This window comes from Chelon labrosus (genome assembly GCF_963514085.1).
Source record: "Chelon labrosus genome assembly, chromosome: 4".
NCBI lineage: Eukaryota > Metazoa > Chordata > Actinopteri > Mugiliformes > Mugilidae > Chelon > Chelon labrosus.
The window spans coordinates 7904112-7924930 of record NC_140340.1 but is presented as its reverse complement, the minus strand read 5'-3'; the positions used below and the strand labels follow the sequence as shown (position 1 = coordinate 7924930).

General features: G+C 47.0%; 1 protein-coding gene across 3 annotated transcripts in view; it reads right to left on the bottom strand.

The window, feature by feature from the left end:
• The window catches only part of foxp4 (forkhead box P4), a 112810-nt gene that overhangs the window by 11969 nt on the left and 80022 nt on the right, over positions 1–20819 (bottom strand). For 2 of the 3 annotated variants that reach the window (XM_084543723.1, XM_084543722.1), the window contains exons 4-11: positions 17769–17891; positions 14753–14902; positions 10493–10631; positions 7475–7676; positions 6902–7000; positions 5518–5616; positions 1934–2021; positions 678–761 (exon numbers count right to left, since the gene is read on the bottom strand). In XM_084543723.1, the coding sequence (XP_084399849.1) occupies positions 678–761; positions 1934–2021; positions 5518–5616; positions 6902–7000; positions 7475–7676; positions 10493–10631; positions 14753–14902; positions 17769–17891 (984 nt within the window). The remainder of the gene's footprint in view (positions 1–677; positions 762–1933; positions 2022–5517; positions 5617–6901; positions 7001–7474; positions 7677–10492; positions 10632–14752; positions 14903–17768; positions 17892–20819) is intronic. The other variant, XM_084543724.1, reaches the window with a different exon arrangement.

The following is a 20819-nucleotide window of genomic DNA, read 5'->3' as shown; positions in this document are numbered from 1 at the left end:
CATTTATATCCTCAAATTAAGACACTCTACCTCTAATTGACAATTAATTTCAACATCTTCATATTTTAATAAGACTCCTCGTCAATCTGAATAATGAAATATTCATTAGATGCCTAATAACAACCTCACCGACCAGTTTCACATTCACACACATGCGCGGGCACAACATCAAATTTCTGTTCTATTTGTCGACACTTTCTGGAAACACTGAAACACTTTGGCTGATCTGTCTCACTGACAAGCTGAGAAATTGAAATTTTATAATGCTTATAAAAAGCTAATTCAACTTGGACACTTTGAATGTGCGAATAGGTGCAATTTATGACTTTTCTGGGAAATTAGAACATTGTGAAAGAGTGGATTTCTGGGAAATAAAACACGCTGTGTCACGGGAAGTTTATGAGCAAGGGAAACTTTAAAGAAAGGCCGAATGGGGCGAGGAGTAAGACAAACAGAAAGTTGTCCTTTATGAGTAACAAACAAAACATCAACCCTCATTGGTCAATAGGGGGCGTACACAGCAAGCTAGACAGAAGCAGAGGGATGTGGAATCCCAAGAAGTGTGGAAAGAAACTATCAATTAAGAGAAGCTTGTGGGTGAATAAAAGATAAGAGCGATGGTTTAGGGTTAAGACGGAAAAATGGACTCAAACTTCCGTGTGTCAGTGTGGACTCACAGGTTGGTTAAAAGGCTTTGGCTCTGAGGGGCGCATATGCAGGTGGGTCATCATGGCCTGAAGTCGCTCGCTCTCTTTCGCCAACTGTGGAACACACAAGAAGAGGATATCACACACAAGTTATCTCATTTCACAGCCCTTAGATTGATACAATGCGGTATTGACACAGAATTACAATTACAATTACACCCCTGGCGCAGGGATGGATATGAGAGTCGGCTGCCTCAGCACCCCGAGCGCTCTCACACGCTCACACTAGCCTGCAGACGCGTTCGTCCCTGTTTGACTTTGTTAACTGCTGTTTAATGGGCGCTGCTGCTACAGCCCGTGGAAACGCTGAATCCTCCTTGCGTGTTTGTGCACAAGCGTACACAAGCGTAGCCTCCAGACATGACAGATCTACACTAAGACAGATAGCACTATTAGCATACTCACACACACACTACAGCGATGTGTGTCAATGCGCTAATATGAGACATTTAAACGCAGTGCATGTCCATGTATGTGTGTGCTGTGCTGTGTGTATGTGTGTGTGAGGGCAGAGCGGTGGGACGCCTGTGGACTGCTGAGGGATGAAGTGACATGTCAAGGAGAGAGGGACGGCTGTCCTGATGTGATGTGACACCAGCTGCCTCTCTGTCACTTTGTGTTCCCTGGTGGTGGCTTCAGGGGCTCAGCTAAACGCTGTTTACCACCACCGCCAAACACAAAAGCTAACCGTAACGCTGGACAGCGCACGCACACGCGCATAGACGTGAATGCTCCATTCAGGAAACTGAATGTCAAGATGCGTGTGAAGAGACGGCCTTTGTGTTTCCACTTTGTTTGCAACTTTCCTACGTGCGGTACTGTTAGAGTGCAGCATCTCCCCTCTCACCCGGAGTTATTTTGCTTTTGCTGGAGCATTCAGATGTTTCAAGAGTGTTGCGTGCGTGAACCACTTTGGGAACAAGAGACTCCTTGCAGCCTGGTCCTCTCTCTCTCTCTCTCTCTCTTTTCTCTTCTCCCCCTCCTCCTCTCTCAGCCTCACTCTCTCTTGCTGGTGACCAGAGAAGCTTTATAATTGGAGCAGCGATGGCAGCTTCCCTGCTGACTGCTCCTTTTAAATTACAAGCTCCACTGCTCTCCATAAACTCAGCCCTGCCTCCGACAAGTTACTGCCATTGACAGGCTGAAACAGTCCCCGTGACTTTGTTTGTGAGCAAATGAAAATTAAGTGCGCGTGTGTGTGTTTGCGTGTTGTGCGCGCGACCCACCTGTATCTCCAGTTGCTGAACCACCTGCATCTGGACTCGGCACTGAGCGGTGCTGCGGTCATCGAGGGCGTGCTCGTTGTTCAAGTGCCTGAAGGAGATGGGGAACACAAAAGGATCAGCGTTCGCTCGTTTTCCGGGAAGGAACTCGATATCGTGACACATAAAGGCCATCGGCGTCAGAGCCGAGCTCGTCCTGATTCAATGAGGAATTTCAAGTCAGCGGGATTATTGTTAAATTGACTCATGTAGTCTCAAAACCGAGTTCTTGACACCGAGTAATGTTTCAGTGCTATAAAATAAAATAAATCTCCGAAGTTTATTTTGTCTAGTGAAGGACGCGGCAGCTGTGTTTTGTGTGTGTATCCCTCATTGGTGCTCAGTGAGCCGTGGTCCAAGAAAACCACCTGGATATGAGCTCATGTGTTATCGCACCGAGCCTTATCTGAGGACTTTCTTTTAGCTTGACTCCACTTATTAGCACCAGTGCGCGTGCGTGGATGTGTCAGAGCGTGGTGGCGCTGTTTGTTTCCCCTCAAATACGGGACGACCCGGGACCTTCTGATCTTTCCCAGAGCACCCCTCCCTTTCCACCATCTACTTCGCTTCCCTCTGTCATCGCCGGGGTTATTCACAGGTTTTTGCCGCAGCCCGTCTAGTGTGTGTGTTCATTTATGTAGCGGTGTGGGTTGCTGTGTGGTTTCTCAGAGTGAGATATTTGATATCTTGCTGTTTTAACTCACTAAAAGCCACTTCTCCGACTTGTTTATTATGAAAATGTATGTTCCAAAAGGCACGTCTGCATGCGGTGCGTGATTATGTGAGTTTGTGTGGGTCTTTAGCAAAGTAGAAGGTTAGGCAATATCAGGCAAAGACTTGAAATGAAACAAAAACAATGATGTCATGGCATGGCTAATCTAGGCAGATAGATGGCTCAACACAAGTGCACGATAATAATAACAAAAACATGATCTCACCCCTCTCTCTCTCTCTCCCTTTGCCCTCGCTCTCTCTCTCTCAACCTCTCTCTTCCTCTTCGTCACTTACACTTCTGTCCACTCTCCCCATCCCATTCTTCTGCCCCCGCAACTCCCCAAATGCCTATGATTCACGCTCATTCCAACCAAATCTGCCCCCAAATCCCTCCCCTCCCTCTATAGCCGGGCCATAAACAGTAGCAGGATTTTTTTTTTTCTTCTTTTCTCGATGTGTCCCGACAATGAGGCTCTGTTTACTCCTCTGAGTGCTGGCAGACAAGGCTTTAACCCACATTACACCCAGCTCCGCCGACCACAGCCAGAGTATTATACCAGAGGACAGGGAGGAGGAGGAGGAGGAGGAGGCTAGAGAGGAGGAGGAGGTGGGAAGAGACAAGAGAAGAGAAAGAGAAAAAAAAGACCTGAAATAGTCGAGTGTCTCCCTCCTCTGTTCTTCAGCTCTACCCTTTTCCCTCCTGGGGCGATGACTAAGGCTGGCTGGAAGGGAGCGCACTGTTGGACTGACGGCATTATCTGTCGCTGCCTCTAGTTTTTTCTCTCTCTCTCTCTCTCTCTCTCTCTCCCTTTCTCACACACACACACACACACACACACATACACTCTTTCACTCGATCTCTCGCTCTCCTTCCATCTGCCCCGGGGCTACGTGAAATGAGACACCAAACAACAGCTTTCCTCTCCAAACTTTCCCAGCCTGCCTGCGAGCTTTGATCTGACTGTCCGATGCCATCACAATCACCGCACGCGCGCTTCCGCGACCGTGCGCGAAGACGCATTTCATCACCCCGGCTTATTAATATCTCCGCTGTTCAAATAGCTAAGAGTTCAGCGTCGATAATGACTGTGAGTTTGTTTAAAGCTTCATTAGAGGCTCGGGAAGCCTTCGTTAGCAGCCACGGCGCCGAGGGGAGGTCCACTGTGCTGTGTGTGACAAAGGAGGAGGAGGAGGTAGAAGAACGCGAAGGCCAGACACTACAGCAGCATCTCGACTATGACTCCAAACTGGACTGCAGAGGGAGGAGTCGGCGTAAAGTAGAAGGAAAATGTTGAAGCAAATGTTGAAGCTAATGAGCAATAAAAAACAATGGATACGAGTGCACACGCACAGCCAATTAGATGCGTGAGAGCTGAGGAATGAAAGAGGAAGGGTGACTCTGTTGTAACAGGTTGATCTAAAATGAATCCTTGAAAACAAAGAGTGTACACACACGTCAAGCAAATGTGTGTTTGTAAGTGTGTGTGTGTGTGTATGCATGTATATGCCTCAGAGCAAATGTGATGTAACATATTGCAACAGATGAACTAGTCAGGAAGTGCAGAGCTTCAGTAGTGTACGTGACTGTCATGTACATTGCCGGCATTGTTTCACTTTACTTTGCTTTTTCTCGTAGAGGTGATCTAAATCGTTTCCTACGATTCTCCTACTGTTGTTGTGCATTTTTAAGTATCACAAATTGGTTACCAATTGGTGATGAAACTCAACAAAGCTTTAATGTGGTCTCAAACCTGGATTGCGGTTAATGTGTGTGGCTGCAGGATTTCGGGACTGCAGCCAAGAGCCTTCTGCGCATTATCAGCTCAGACTGAAAAGCAACGCACTGTAATCAGTCCTCGTCTTAAAAAGCAGAGGTGCGTTTGAAATGGTCTAGAAATATTGCTCCTACGACCTCTTCAAGGGAGCCATAAACACATCCCTAGAACAACGCCCTTTAAGAGCCAGTAAAAGGTTGTGTAAACGGAAAACTGACACTTGAACAGATGTCCTGGTCAAAAACAGAATGTTTACCACTGTGTTGTGTTCAGGCCGCATTCATAGTCCGGCTCAGAGCACCTTAAAGGGGAGCTACTGTTTTTTTTACAACCTGGACCTTATTTCTGGCATAAAATACGGTTGTTTACTAACCCATATAACGTCTGCGTAATTTATATTCCTTCGGGAGATATTTAGATCAGTGTATATCCACACAGTGGGAGTGACTGGGGCACCGAAACGCAGCCTCTAAATAACGCATTAATTTCCACGAAACTCGTTCATTTCACCAATATTTTGTATTTGCTACTGCTATGGTTCGTCCACAACCTCAGAATCGGAAAAATATTCAGCCATGTTGCAAAAAACTATCAGTAGCAAATTACAGGTAAACAAGCCGACTGTCAAGGGTTCGTGCTGCGCTCAGAGACGACATCATCCAGGTCAGAAGACATCATCCAGGGTCTGTAGGTCAATCTACAGACCCCGGATGATGATAACAGGTAACTCTGGACTCAACTGGGAATAGCACTAGTGTATCATAAAAAAATATTGGTGAAATGAACGAGTTTTGCGGCAGATAATGCGTTATTTAGAGGCTGCGTTTCGGTGCCCCAGTCACTCCCACTATATGGATATACGCAGATCTAAATATCTCCCGAAGGAGTACAAATTGCACAAAAGTTATATGAGTGAGTAAACGATCGTATTTTATGTCAGAAATAAGGTCCAGGTTGTAAAAAACAGTAGCTCCCCTTTAACTCTTTCACTGCGTTGTGTTTTCACCTGTGTATCTAAGAATGGTTTTACAATTATTTTTTGGGCGGCTGTTGACTCACTTGATGAACTGTCCCATGTCCTCGCACAGTGCTTCACAACCAGGCCACTTGCACTCGCCATGGCCGTAGAGGGGATGGGAGCCAGCGTGCTCCTCGTGACTGCGGAGGAAGAGGGAGACACGGGAAGAGACAAGAGTGAATAAAGTCAGAAACATTCTTAAAATAAGCAGCAAAGTGTCAATGTGCCACAATTTCACAAACACATGCAAAAAAAAAAAAAAAAAGCAGCAGAATCAATTCAACCATCTGAGTCTGGTTAGCAGCCATTAGTTTGCACAGTTCATGAAGCCAAGTGCAGAGAGAGGAGGATAAGAGCAGAGTTGGGTCAGTTACAGAAGCCAGGCAAACAAGGGAATTGGTCCAGCAACCTCAGAGTTGCATTCTGAAGTCCACGACCTGTCTCTCTGTCCTTGGCGTGTGTTCTGCATGTGTGTGTGTGTGTGAGTGTTAGTGTGTGTTCTAATATTTCAGGAGTTGACACAGAGCAGGCACAGGACCAACCAGCCATGACTGATTGGCGGTGGTTGCCGTCATGTGCTGGTTGTTCTTTTGTGGCGAGCTCATGCGTGCGTCTTTTTGTGTGGAGTATCCGTATGCGCGAGTGTGCGCGTTATTCGTATGAGTGTGTGACGATGAAAGACCAGGCCAGGTTTGGTTTGGATCGAGGGTAAAATAACTGTATCCGTGTGCATGTGTGTGTGTGTGGCAGGTCCAGTAGCAGATGTGGTTCAGACCTGGACGTTTGCCGGCGACGGCTGTCTCCACATATATTTACATGACTGTGTATGTGCGCGTTTGAGAGAGTGTGTGCGTGAATGTGTGTGTGGAGTGGAATGGGGATTCTCCCAAATCAACATCAGAAGGTTGTCTAACAAAAACCATTTGTCTCGCAGATGGAAACATGTCTCCCTCTCTCTCTCTCTCTCTCTCTGCTTTGCTTTTTGACTCTTCCTGATCATATGTGGAGGCTGAGGTTGGAGTGTGTGTTTGTGTGTGTGTGTGCGCTGGCTGTGGTTGAGTCAACTCAGAAGCAGCTCAGACAGTAGACATGACAAACTGCTGGCAACCACATTCCCCTCCACATCAGCCATGCATTAGCTTAGCAGGCTAACACACTAGCGCTACTCCGTTTGCACTCTTCTAAAGCCAACCCTGCCGGAGTACCCGCAGGCACACTGTGGTTGTAATATGACAATGTGTGACACATTTGATCAACTAATAAAACCTTAACACTTGTCCACACGCCCTGACCCCCTCCTCCAAAACGCGGTCACGGTCGACGACGACACCCCCGGTGCACGTGGTGAACCGGTGCTGAAGGAGACTTGGACAAGTGTTTTTTTGGGTCCGCGTGTCCATGTGTGTATGTGTATATGCTACTCACTGGCTGCTTGAAAGTTGGCTGCCTTTGGAGTAAAGGGGGGCATGGTCGTCTCCGCTGTCTGCCTTGGTGAAGGAGGATATCCACTCAAACAGTCTGGCTCTGAAAGATGAAGACAAGCCCATGAGCAGTGGACACAGCCATGGGTCAACACAGGCCTGACACACATTGTGTGTAGTACAAATACCCCTGCAGACATATTCAGACATCCAGCATCCCTCTACCTCTCCTCCCCTGAAGCCACCATCCTCTCCTCTCCTCTCCTCTCCTCTCCTCTCCTCTCCTCTCCTCTAACATGTGGTTGACAGCATACTGGCAGAACATACTGAACCCAAAGCACCTCCTATCAAATGAGCTGAGGGAGTTTTACACCCCGGTGACGTGTGATATGCTGCACGTGCATGCTTTGTCACTGTGTTTGCATGTGTGCAAAAGAACAGCTAAGATCTTTAAGCTGAAAACCCCCAAAACGACACAGACAGAGTGTTCTTGATTAGAGAGACAGCGAGTCACCACAACTTTGCGGATACTGTAAGACATTTAACTTTTGTACATTTGGTTTTTACATCACCGTACCTGTCTCTCTTTGGGGTGTGGCTCTGTCCGTTGGGCAGGCTGTGCAGTGGAATGTGAGCGCTGGCAGCTTTGGGGAAGGCTGAGGTAGAATTGGAGCTGTTGGTGCTCAAGTCCAGGCCCTCGGCCTGTTTGAGGGCCTCCTCGCTGCTCTGCACCCCCGACACTTCCTTCCACAGTTGTTGGAGGTCTGACGGACACATCGCTGCAGAGAGGAGGCAAATTAGGACCCAGTTTCACATACTCAGCGGAAATGTGATTAGAGCGTATTCAGTTAAGCTAATTCAAATAAGGCTAATAAAGGGTACAGCTCACTCTAAATCAGATAACATCACCCAAAAACAGAAACATGAACAAACACATGACCGGTGAGTGAACTGATGTCACAGATAGATGCAGTTAGTTTTACATAAAGCATGTATGCTTCTATTGCAGGCCCATGTGCTAAGACAAGTGGTTAAAAATGAAAGTGGGGCCTCCTAAAAAAAGACACAAAGCTAATTTCTGAATGTATATGTTATCTTTCCACCTACCCACTATTCCACATCAGTTTCCTAAACTTTGTTGGCAACTGCTACTGTCCACCTCCACCTCCACCTCCACCCTCACCTCCTGTCATTCCTACTATTTATGTGAATAGGGCGGGTGCACACTTTGAGCCGTTTCTAGTCACAGCTTTGTTATTTCTGCTCCAATTTCACAGTGAGCGAGACGCCTAAAATGCCACAACCTACTCCAGTGGATCTTAGCACGCACACACACACACACACACAAAAAATCTGCACATAGACCTCGCAGCAATCCAAATATTATGTCTGCTTTGTCTGCATTCTTCTGCGGTCCCGCCAAAACAAAAGTTCTCACTCTGGAGGAATGAGGCGGTCGGTGCATAAATTTCCACGTGTGTGTGCGTGCGCATGCATGTATTATCCTAGAGGCCCGAGCAATCTGTGAAAACCATCCGAAAGTGAAGGCGCAAAGTTGTTATTTATTACAAAGAGTGGCTTTAACCGCATCAGTCGAGTCAGTTAAAAGTAAGATGAAAATGTAACTTGTGTCACTGGTGAAAATCTGCATTTTACTGATGAGTGCGAGGTCAACAAACTTTAACTGTGGCTGCAAGCAGATAAGAGGCTGAACAGATTTGTACACAAAATTAGAATTACAGCTCTCCGCCGACCACGCTCCAAACTCATGTAATAAATGCAGTGAAGACTTCGAGGGAATTTGCTAGAAATATTCTTTATGACTTCACAGTGCAGCTGAACTTTGACCACTTGGATCGAAAATGCCACTTCGTAATTTTATCCAATCTCAGGAAATTGCATCAACGTGCTCTTGAGACATCACCTTCGCAAGAATGGGACGGATGTACACAGAGAAAAGGGGACGGTGCAACCCAAAAGAAAAAGTAACGCCTCGGAGCACGGTTGTTGACGGCGCGGAACCAATAAAAGTTTTCCAGCTAGTGTGGACAAATGCAGTGTGTTTTTGAAGACAGGCGTTTGCAACAGCTAACACGCTGCAAATGTGCACACGTGCGTCTGGGTTTCTTTTTTATTTCACACAGATGTCTGCAGATAAATGAAACATGCTGGAAACATGCTGAATGAAGTTCAGTTAAATTGTTCAGTTAAATTGAAGTTCAGTTAAATTGAAAAATTGAATTGTTAAATCAAGGTAACTAAAGTCTAAAATAGTTCCATACATTCAAATCTGTTTAGTGCAATGAACTTTTCCAAGAAGTTTCCTACAGGCTGTTGGTCTACGAATGGACGCCATCATCATGCAGTCAAAGAAATAAACAAAAACCACAGCAAGACCCCCTCACGTCCCCCCCCCTCCACCACCTACACAACAGCCCCTTGAGGCGGGGCAGCAGTGTGTGCATTTGTGTGTGTCTGCGTGTGTGTGTTTATGTGTTTGTGTGGCATGGCTGGTCAGAGGAATGCACTGGCTCACGCCTGGCTGAGCCGTCACAATGGACCAGCTCTTTCACACTGCAGGGAAATTCCAGTCCGATACGGAGGAACAGAGAAAGAAAGAGAGAGAGAGAGAGATGCCAAAGCACAGTGTTTGCAACTGTCTGATAAATTACACTCAGTGATAAATTACTCAGCTACACACACACAAAAAAAAAACCTGTACCCTCTGTCTTTTCATTTGCATTCGGTTTGTGTCCAGTTGTTGTTTTTTTACTCGCTCCTTAAACTGGAAAATCCACTTGTCCTCTCCCACCTCAAACACACGCACAAACAATTACTGCGAGGATTCTGGACATTTTTTGGGTGTTGTATTAAATTCATTAGAAATAAACCTCTCCAGACTGATTTGACTGAACTGATTTTTGTTGCTCACAAGCGTGCGTTTTGTGTGTAGCTGCATGTGACTGCGCACGTGAGAAAAAGAGAGAGCTCAGAGATCAGACAGACAGCGGGAAGGAAACCGGTCTGTTTGGTCAACTCAGTCAGCGCTTTAGCAATGTTACGGCCACTTTAGAGCCCCCAAAGCATTCTCCGCGAGCGAGGGAGCGCGTATGTGTGTGTGAGCTGAACGTTGCTGCGCAAGTGCACAAACAAAACTGGACCCGCGCACGCGTGTGCACTAGAGGCGGGCCAGTCAACAGTCAACATTTATCATTTTCAAATCTCTGCTGACAAAATTAAGAGACTGTGGGAGAAGTTACACATAGGAAAGGAAACAAAATCCAGTGGGCAGCGCAATAGCAAAACGATGATGTTCTTGTGTCTGGCTAATCTCAAGTACACACACATGCATGCGCACATTCGCCCGAGCACATGCACACATCTCTAAGCAGGGGGCTTAGTGGCATATTTTACCTATTATACAAATGAGTACTTTCCACAAACCCACCAAATACGTTCCCTTTTATCTTTTATAGGCTGATTAACTTAACAGGCTTCACAGGCAGCGCTGGATACAGGCCTGTGTGTGCATGTTTGTCAGGATGTGCCTGTGTCACTCGGAGTTGTACGCTTCGGGCTCTGCGTGCACACATACCTTGCTGCAGAGACTGCATGGCAGCAGTGGGCTGCAGTGGAACCAGGCCTTGTCTCTGGAGGTTGAGGATGTGCTGCTGCTGAAGCTGCTGCATCTGGATCAGCTGCTGCTGGAAGGCCAGCTGCTTGCTGCCTAACTGCTGAAAGCAAGAAGACGGAGAAACAGCGGGTAGAGGCGTTAGAAAGGCAGGTCCCAGTTTGATGAACACAGTTCCAATGTGAAAGGTAGCCATTAACACAAAGATCTTGCCCGCTGACCCTTGTGCAGATCTTCTTCAGACCAAATTTGTGATCTCAATAGAACCCTGGAGGTTTGACTGATCATGCCATTTACAGAAATCCCTAACATGAAATTCAAGCAGACCGCACATTTTGGCACACACAATTTTGCAAAAGTAAATACCTGAAATTCTTTTCTCGACTATGATTTCAGTTTGTCTACTTTTCCCATTACATCATGCGGTTGTAGCTTATGCCAGTTTATTGAAGTCGAGGAACACAGAAAAGAAATAAAAATGATCAAACAAAGGTTAATTGCTTGTTGCTGAAAAACAAAGTGAGAACTGTGAGCTAATAAATTCAGTCCCACGTTAAAAGGAAGGGGAGCCTGACGGCCAACTGTGAGGACCCTGAGGATGTAGGGAAGGGGGCAAAGGGATTGAGGGAGGTTAAAGGGAGGGTGGAAGATAATGTCGGTGTGTGTTACGGTGATAAATGTCCCCTTTCCTGCTCTCCCAGTCTGGGGTAGGCCGGGTCTGCGCTGCGCTATTTGAAGTCGCCCTCCCCCCTCGCTCCTCCATCCTCCAACAAACCCCTGAGAGACGCGGACTTTATCTGTCTTAGATAACTAGTGGAGAGGAAAAATAAATAAATACAACTGCTCATTGTGTGTGCATATATGTGTGTGTGTGTGTGTGTTAAAGAGAGTGGCAGCCTGGGACTCTTTGAACAGAGAAGAACGCACAGGAAGGGCAAATAGGTCATTTCCTTTTCAGACTTGGTGCCTGGGGAGATGAAGTGGGGTGGCGCGGTGGTGTGTTTGTGCGGTGGACGGGGCTGCTGGTCCTGTTGTGTGTATGCGGGTGTGTGGCAGAGGAGTAAACACGATTGTTCTTTACATGGATGTTTTTTTTTTCTCACGTAGCAGCAGTTAAAGGGAAACTACTGTTTTTTACATCCTGGACCTTATTTCTGGCATAAAATACCATCGTTTACTCACCCATATAACTTTGGTGATATTTGCACTCCTTCAGGAGATAATTACATCAGCGTATATCCATATAGTGGGAGTGACTGGGGCACCGAGACGTAGCCTCTAAAAATGCATTATCTGCCGGGAAACTTGTTCATTTCGCCAGTATTTTGTTATAATACGCTAGTGCCATAGCCTGGAGTTATCATCATCCGGGGTCTAGATAGTCTAGTAGCAAACTCTAGTAGCAAACTCCGGACTCAACGGGGAATAGCACTACCTTATCAACAAAATATTGGTGAAATGAACAAGTTTCGCTGCAGAGGCTGTGTCTCGGTGCCCCAGTCACTCCCACTACATGGATATACGCTGATCTAATTATCTCCTGAATGAGTGCAAATAACACCAAAGTTATATGGGTGAATAAACGATCGTATTTTATGCCAGAAATAAGGTCCAGGTTGTCAAAAATGGTAGTTCCCCTTTAAATTAATCCGTACGACACTGTTTCCTGGAAATGTGGGACCTGTTTAAGAAGCGCAATTTGCAGCAGTCACTTCTTGCACACAGATAGAGACACGTCTAATAGACGGCTGTTGTTCCCACATGTTCATTCGTGTCAATTACCGGGGGAGGAAATTACCTCAGCTGAGTGAAATTTGTTAATGGTACAGATTAATGAATATAAATCAATAAGGAAAGGGGAAATAAATGTACATTAGTCAAAAGAAGACTAATGAGAAATCGTCATTTCTCCTGGCGCCCAGAGTTTTTAACGAAATGGTGCACAAACACCAATAGATCTGGGTCAGGTACGGCGGTCAAGTCAGGAAGGTCAGGTTACCGCTTCGCTTAAGTCCTGAAGTCTAAGAAAAGATGCGCTTGTTGTATTGTAACAGCAGCATAACTGGAAAACATCCATCTTTTCGGCCTTGTCATATGCAAGACCTGGCAAAATCTGTGTCATGCCTACATACTTCAGCTCTTTGAAGTGAACTGCCAACTTCTCATTAGTTGCAATAAATGGTTTATCAGGATCAGAATGTCCTGACTGAACCTTTTCCTCCCTCTCTTTCTGTCTTTCTCTCTTTCACTCACCCTCCTGCCCCTCCTTTTCTTCTTGTCTGTCCATTTTATTTCCTCCACTCCCTCTTCTGGCTCTCGTTCCCTCCTGAGATACGGCTAGGGTTTTTTTTTTTTTTCCTTTAAAACACACATCGTGTATATGCGGTGTATGTGCGGCGTATGTGTGTGTGTGTGCGCGCGCCTGTGTTCTGTTTACATTAGCTGTGGCTGAGTGGCCAAAGCTAGCGCAGTAACAGGCTGTCAATGTGATTTATGAGCACATCACACACTGTCTGAGCCTGCCAGTCACACAGACACACACACACACACACACATAGAAGGACACAGAAGATGCACACACACACACACACGGTAGCTGGACACCCAAGGAAACACACACACAAGCACACATCTCTTGTGATGGTCAGAGTCACTTCATTAAGCTGACTCCTGACCAGTCCCAAATGCTCCGCCGACACACAAAACACTAACTCGACACACACATACGCACTGGTTCCCTCAATGCATCGCTTCCACGCAGACAAGAAAGCGAAGAATTGCAAAAGAGAGGGAAAAAGGGCAAAAAGTCAAAGCTACTGGTGCGCAATCAATCCAAAAAGGCAAAGGAGAAATATAAATTTATTGTTCCTCCTTCCTCTCTCTCTCTCTCTTTCTTTATTGTTCCCTTTGCTAAAGGCCTACAAAGGTCTGGATGCAGTTAAAACTAAAAACTTGCACCAGCATTTGTTTCAGTGTACGACTAAGTGGAGGCTTAGAAATGGAAACTGTGGAAGTCACCTGATGTGACTAAAAAGGTGTTATGGTCGAAACTGATGCCTCGCAGCTATACTGAACAGCACTGGCTGCTGGGAAACGGCCTTAGTCGCATCGGTCCTGTGCGGCTCCGCGGGGAGGCGTATTCCCCCAGATGTATGTGTTCGTGCAGTGAACCGTCACACGTCAAGCCTCTCTCTGCGTGTATGCGTAGCTGCACGACCAGTGTTTGCACTTGTCTCGTTGTTACAGGACAACAAACCTGGAAACTGGGACAGCGGCGGGGCGGAAGGGAGGAGAAGGGAAAGCGGTTCAGGCACCCTCTCGACGTGCGAGTCAACCGCAACTGGTTTGCTTTGGTCACGGTCGAGTTGCTTGACCGCTGTCGGGGAGGAGTTTTTTTTTTTTATTTTTTTTTTTGCGGGGCGGGGAGGGGAAGGGAGGCGAGGGGGCTCTGCCCACCGGGAGAGGGGGACGAGGGAGCAAGAGGAGGAATCTAGGATGTGTCTCCTCATGCGTTTATCAGAAAAGTCTCGTGAGGCCTTTCTCCTTGCGTCCGTCTCCTGCACGGTCCTCTGTGTATGTGGAAATATTTGACTAATGACCATTCATGCGCAAAACACACACACACAAACAGATTCTCGTACACACGCAGAGGTTACGGCGGTAATCTCGTCTGGTGAATTCAGATCCTCTTTGTTGTGCCACGACGTGATCCTAGTTGATCCGCTGTTATCCTACTGTACCACAGATGCAGTTAAATGTGGTACAGTGTGCGAGTGTGTGTGTTCATGCATATTTGTGTGCGCGAGAGAGACAGAAGAAGAGAGAGAGCATGGGAGCCTCCAAGTGTTGGCGGGGTTAATTGACAATTAAAAGAGTGGCAAACCCCTCCTACAGAGAGATTTCCCCTCAGTCTTAGAGCTGAAGGGACGCAAATGAATCCGTTGGCAGGGCAGAATATGGCTCAGCACAGCTCTCCTTCATTCCACTGATGGAAAACTAAAAACCCAGTACATGCCACAATATACTAGAGAGTATACGGATGAGAACGCAGAAAGAAAGAGAGAGGGGAAAAGAGATGTACACCGAGTATACATTAGATCCTCTGTGTGATTTATTTTTTCCTTCTGCTTATTCACAAGTCAGCCACTTGTACTGCATTTAAGGGCACTTGTGTACTTCAGGAGTGCGCTCGAGCTGAGTGAGTGTGCACTTGGTTAAGTTCACCTCTTTTGCCGCTTGCTTCCCAGCCTGCTGTTGCTGCTGCTGCTGTTGCTGCTGCTGCTGCTGTTGCTGCTGCTGCTGCTGTTGCTGCTGCTGCTGAGTCAGGAGCTGGAGATGTAACTGCTCCTGCTGCTTTTTGTAATACTCCTGCAACTGTAGAGGCCGACACAGAAAGGAGGAGGGGGGGGGGGGGGGTTAAAAAATGAGAGGCAGGTAAGTCACAAACAGTGCAACCACGCACTAGAGTCAGACGCTGTAACCTGCACAAGAGTCTCAAGGAACTCTTCCGATTCCTCCCTGCTCTCAGCGAAGGCCGCAGTTTATTGTTGTGGTGGTGTGTGGTTTATTGACAAACCACATGTAACGAGCAAACACCAGCCTGACAAAGAAAGTCTGAAGACTGTGTTACGACAAAGATAAACGTGTCGAGCTCTGCGCGGAAGGGTCTGATTGTGGCACGACGCCGCCAGACTCAAGGGCAACGTGACTAGGAGACATAAAACCCGAGGATGAGCGCCGGCGGCTGGCACATGCACTTGAAACACACACAGCCTGCAAGACTGAACAGGACTACTCTGAACCTACAGGCTAAAAATGCACACGGAGATACTCTTCAGTGAAATACTTTCACTGCATTTAGTGTACTGCTGTCAGAAAACACCTGCTCGGTCCATGCGTGTGTGTTTCTGCTCGCTCTGCACTGAAAGGGCTTTTGACTCAGTAAATCTTAAATAGGCTGTTTTTATACCGCGTACTTAAGAGAAGTGGCCCCAGGTTATGCATGGTTATTTATAGGCTGTACATCAGTTGCACGGTTATGCACCGACACACGTATAATTTCTTCGTATTAGACTCTTATCTCGCGCACACAAAGTAGATTATCTCCGAAATAAAAGCTTGGAACCCTAAATGCAGAAGCGTGGAGCAAAACTACCAGATGTGGCAATGCAGTAAAACAAAACGCGTGACTCACATACTGTATTTGCACACACACACACGCGCGCGCGGACATGTGCACACGCATACGCTCCTCTGATTGGCCACAGCTTGTCTGTTTGTTTGAGTTGGTAATCATTAATTTACTCAGGAAGCTCCATTAAGATTATAATCTTGCTGAGAGGAGAGCGAGGCGGGCAGGAAAACTCACACTGACCACAGTGTGCGCTGGTCTTTGTGCGCGCGTTTGGGGAATCCTCTCGAGAACAGCTTGTGCATGTGTCCGTCTGCAGTTTGTCTTTGTTTCACGGTGCATCGAATGTTCAAAGAGGCCTTTCAGCGGAGAATGACTTCACAGCGGAGCAGTTGCTGCGGCCTCTCATCCTCCTGACCCTGCGGCGAGCGGACGACACGCCACTGCCCATCCTCGCCGCACGTCACGTTCCTTTTGTGCGAAGCTGCTTTGCATTTTCCGGGATTCAATCTCATCCCGGCCACAGTTCCATTTTTGCATAATTTACTCTTGCTTTTGTGCCACGGTGTTCATACTTGTCCTTAATTTATTTTAAATGCAGGACTCATTCGTTCTTGCTGTTCTTTCTTTCTTTTCCATCTGTCTTTCCTCTTTTTTTTTTTTTTTTTTTATCGCTCCTTAGGCGGAGTTAATCTCTCTGTTCTGCGTCACTAGCCCTGATCGCCTCCTAATCACACAGACAAATGCATATGCAAGCACATGCACACACACACACACACACACTTGGCTGGAGAGTGGTGGGTTGAGGGAATAATTAAGTGATAATTAAGGTCTTTTTAATGATTTGATTCAGTGGCTCTGCGCATTAAGAGTATGTGTAAGTGAGGCACTCACCTCTCCAGCCTATTACCATGACCTTGACTTACGTGAACACACCAAGAATAAAGAAAAAAAAAAAAGCCAGAGCGGCTGTAGCATAAGTAAAGGTTAGAGGAAACTTAAAGGTTAAAACACACACACACACACACAAACACATATGCAGACCACAAACAAGCAGTGCAACCCGTGCAAACACTCAACTGCTTTGTAGCAGTGGGCTGTAAAACTTATTTCCACACTCTTACACAATGCACTATCGCCATGGGGATATGAAATTTAATGTTCCAGTGAGTGATATGTTGGTTGATTGTTCTGTGTGTGTCTGTGTGCAAAAGTGCCTGATTTGCAGATATACTCTAAGTGCGCAGTCCATACTGTGGTTAATTAAGTGGGAGAGCAATGTTAAACTCAGTGGTTTTATTAGCGGTGCACTGAGTGAGTGTGCATTATCAACCCCCTTGCCCCCCCCCCCCATCTCCTTTTTCCTCGTTACAGAAAAAAGAGCTGGTGAAGAGGTTCTTAGCCATCTGCATGTCTGTTTCCAGAAAGCCAGCACATTTCACATTTCCATTATGATACATGTTGTCAGATCTTCCCACTGCAATTTATACTCGCCTAAAGCTACCGCTTCTTATTAAATCTACTGTCTGTCTGCTCTGGCCTTCCCTGAGAGTGTGTGTGTCTACGTGTTTTCGAGACATCCCCTACTATGCAATTACTTCTCTATTGCCACACTGTTAACAGTCGTCTTCGCAGCCTTTAAAAGGCGGCGTGTGTGTGTGTGTGCGTTTTCGTTTGTAGGTAGCAGGTCACGAGTTGGTGTGACTAAATATTTGACAAATCTTTTTGCAGATGAAGTGTGTTTATTGGTTTGTGTCGACATAGCAACGCCTCCTATCACCTGCCGGGCATCAGCACACCTGAATCGCTATGAATCACACATTGATTCTGAAGAGCGTCTGCGTGTAGGTGTGCACATGTACGCCTGGAGGCGAAGCATGCACATGCTCCTAACAACAATGCTAAGAGGAGATAGCTGGAATGACAATGTGTGCATAAGTGGAAATATGGACATGTGTTTATCTTCAAAGACCTTTGAGCAGCAAATACGATGCAATCACACCCAGTGTGTGTCAGCACCTACTAAAACAGGCACATCCAAACATGCCAGCTTGGGACTGGGTCCAAACAGATTGTGCGTATGTGTGAGAGGGAGAATGTGGGCTTTACCTGCTGTAGCATAAGAGCTTGCTGTTGCTGCAGCAGGGCCTGGAGCTGTGGGGGAGACAGGATCTGTTGCATCTGCTGAGGAGTGATCATCTGCGGACTCATCATTGCCATGGACACGGGCACCTAAAGGCGGAGCAGAAACACGCACATGTCAAATTCCTCGTGGACTCAGATATCAGCATGCAAGAGTAGGAAAAGTTTGTGCGAAAAAAGCCCAGCCAGTGCTGCAAGCTTCAAGCATGACTGTGCCTGCAGCTCAGCGCTCGACTCAAAACAAACAATGAGTGGAGGTTATAGTGTATGCTGGTATAGACAGGCAAATCAGAGAGGTGTATTGTCTCTTATTCTCCGTTGTCAGTCACCGCTAAGAAAGGCTGGCAACTTCAGACAAAGATGAATAGACAGACGCACTAAAACACACACACGCTGTTGACACTTCCCTGCACAAAGCTGGCACTGTTGAAAACAGGCAATTTCTGAGGCAACAGTCAGAGATGAAAGGCCGGATATGTAATCTCCCCATAAAATATAAAATCTTATCTGCTTTTATAAACACATGATTACGACTTCCTCTGATTCTCTTTCTACAGAGTCAAGCCTGGCTAAGAAGGAAGGAACAACAAAGTGGATATCTGATGAGATGAACATCTCATCAGATAGACCTGCAGGCAGCTAAAGAAAGAGAGAGTGAGAATGCTGTGATACATCAGTGATTTCTGCAAATGTGTTGTGCAAGCACTCTTAATGCAGATGCATTGTACACAGAGATGTGCAGAGATGCTAATCTGGTTACAAAGACCGCAAAAGTGAAATCAAACTTAGCACATTGGTCTGAAGGGGAGAGGCGCGTGTGCATGCATAAATGCAGGCAAGGCATCTGAAAAAACCACACCAGCAATCCTGCTGACGAAGCGCTTTTGCATTTATTAACTGCTGGAGCAACAACAGTTAATAAATTCGGTTAATAAGGAGATAAAGACACACAGGGAGATATTTGGAGGGTGATTGAAATCGGATTCGAGAGCGGCTCTTTCCCTGTTTACAGGGTGAAAGATGATTACCTCCTCCTTCGCTGGCTACACATCAATAATGCTTTCTCAATACAAACAACCACCGCGTCTTAACATGTTAACACGGAGAGTCATCACCTCTGAAATTGGCTATTTATCTGTGTTCGCTTGAAATGAAATATTCATCTCTCTCACGGTCAGGCCGCGCGTATGTGTGCAGCTATGCGTGGCCGCGTGCGAGTGGCTGTGCACAAGCGCCGGCGTGAGGAGAAGTCTATCTATTCACCACCCGAGGGGATGGCAGGCGGGGAGGGTGAGAGGTGGCCCGGAGCTGTCACTGGTAAATTAAATTTGTAAAGAGCTGATTTGACTTTGTAAACAAGATTGCCCACAAATACTAACACCTTCTTTCCCACGCGTCCTCTTTCTGCATCCTTCTCTTTCTCCCGTGAGTGTGTCTGTCAGTGCTCTATCAAAACGGGGGCGTCCCCGCCTGAGCACACTTTCGAGCACGCATAACGGTGCAGGGGGTGTGAAACAGGTAGCAGAGGGCAGGTGTGTGCGACTGGGTTAGGAGAGAGCGTGGGCTTGGCGCCGAGAGCGAGAGGAAAAGAAGAAGAAAGGAAGGAGTCAGCGCGGGGTGAGCAAGGGGAAGGGCGGCTCTGTGGCAGTTGGTAAAGGAACAAGCAAAAAGAGCGGGGTGGAGGTGGTGGTGGTGGTGGTGGTGGGGGTGGAATAGTGAGCAAGATGGGAGTGGTGATGGGTCCCGCTTGGCGTCATGCAGCTTGCCCCCGCCGCCGGCCTTGTCAGTCTAAGCTGCCAAATGAAAAGCTGTAATTAATTGCTCTTGTGCATCCCATTCTTCCCCCCTGACAACTCATACATTCTATTTTATACACACCGCCATCGACATTTTGAAGTCGCAGGCGTAATAATTACAGGAGTTATAGCACCTTTCCGTGTGTCGGCTGACGCTGCGATGCCAGAACGAGCGTGCGTTCCTGTGTGCGGGAGCAGATATAATGTACTGTATGTGCGCGCGTGCAAACGTGTGCATGCGTTTAGAGCTGAATGCGTGCGCGCGTGTGTGTGTGGCAGGCTGAATGCTGAGTAGTTAAGGTTTGACGCCATTAATTGCCCCTATAATCTAATATCACAAAGCGTGGTGATTATGGGGCATGCGTTGCCACCGCCATACGACACCGCCAGCCTGAGAGCGCCGCCGCAAAACAAAAGCCTCGCCATTAGCGATTTGACGGGCCAGGACAAAAGCGCCTCACAATGCAGAATTATATTTTCATTCGGCTTTGTCTCTCCTGGTGAATGATTTCTCCCCTTTCATTGGACTGTGAATAGGGAGAGTCTGAAAAGCCGGGCGATTTGAAGTCAGCCATTTATTAAATGCATTTAATTTTTTTTTTTTCCACACCGCTGTCGCACCACCATTTTTTTTTTCATGTTGCATGTTAATTTAAAAGAGAGAGATGCGCGGTAGATTAGTGGGAGAGAGGTGACGCCGGGCGGAGGGAGGGGAGTGAGTGGATGGGCGAGCAGAGAAAGGGGAAGGATGCCATCCACGTAGTGGAAGAAAGAGAGAGAGAGAGATAGGGAGGAAGGAAGTGGAATAATGGTGGAGATGTGTGCAAAGAGTCGTACAGAAACACACGCCCACGCGCTGCACATCAACGCAGGTGAACAATCCCACCGTGGAGTGCAGTGGGAGTCTGCCGAGCATGAAACCAAATAATAATTATTTTTAAAAACACACAATGTCTCTCCTATCATTAACATGCAAGAAACCGTCACAAGCAGACACACATAAAGACACAAACACACACACACACTGGTGAGGGGTCAGCGGCTGACAGAGGTCAACCATTGCTGTGGATGGAGGTGGGGGCAGGGGGAGGGAGGGGGAGAGAGGAGAAGCAGGAGACAGCCCTGTCGTTTACAGAGAGAGGAGGAGTAATTAGAGGGTTGTTTGATTGAAGAGGGAGTTTAACTGATTAACAAAGGAAGAGGGGGAGCGAGGGAGCGCCCG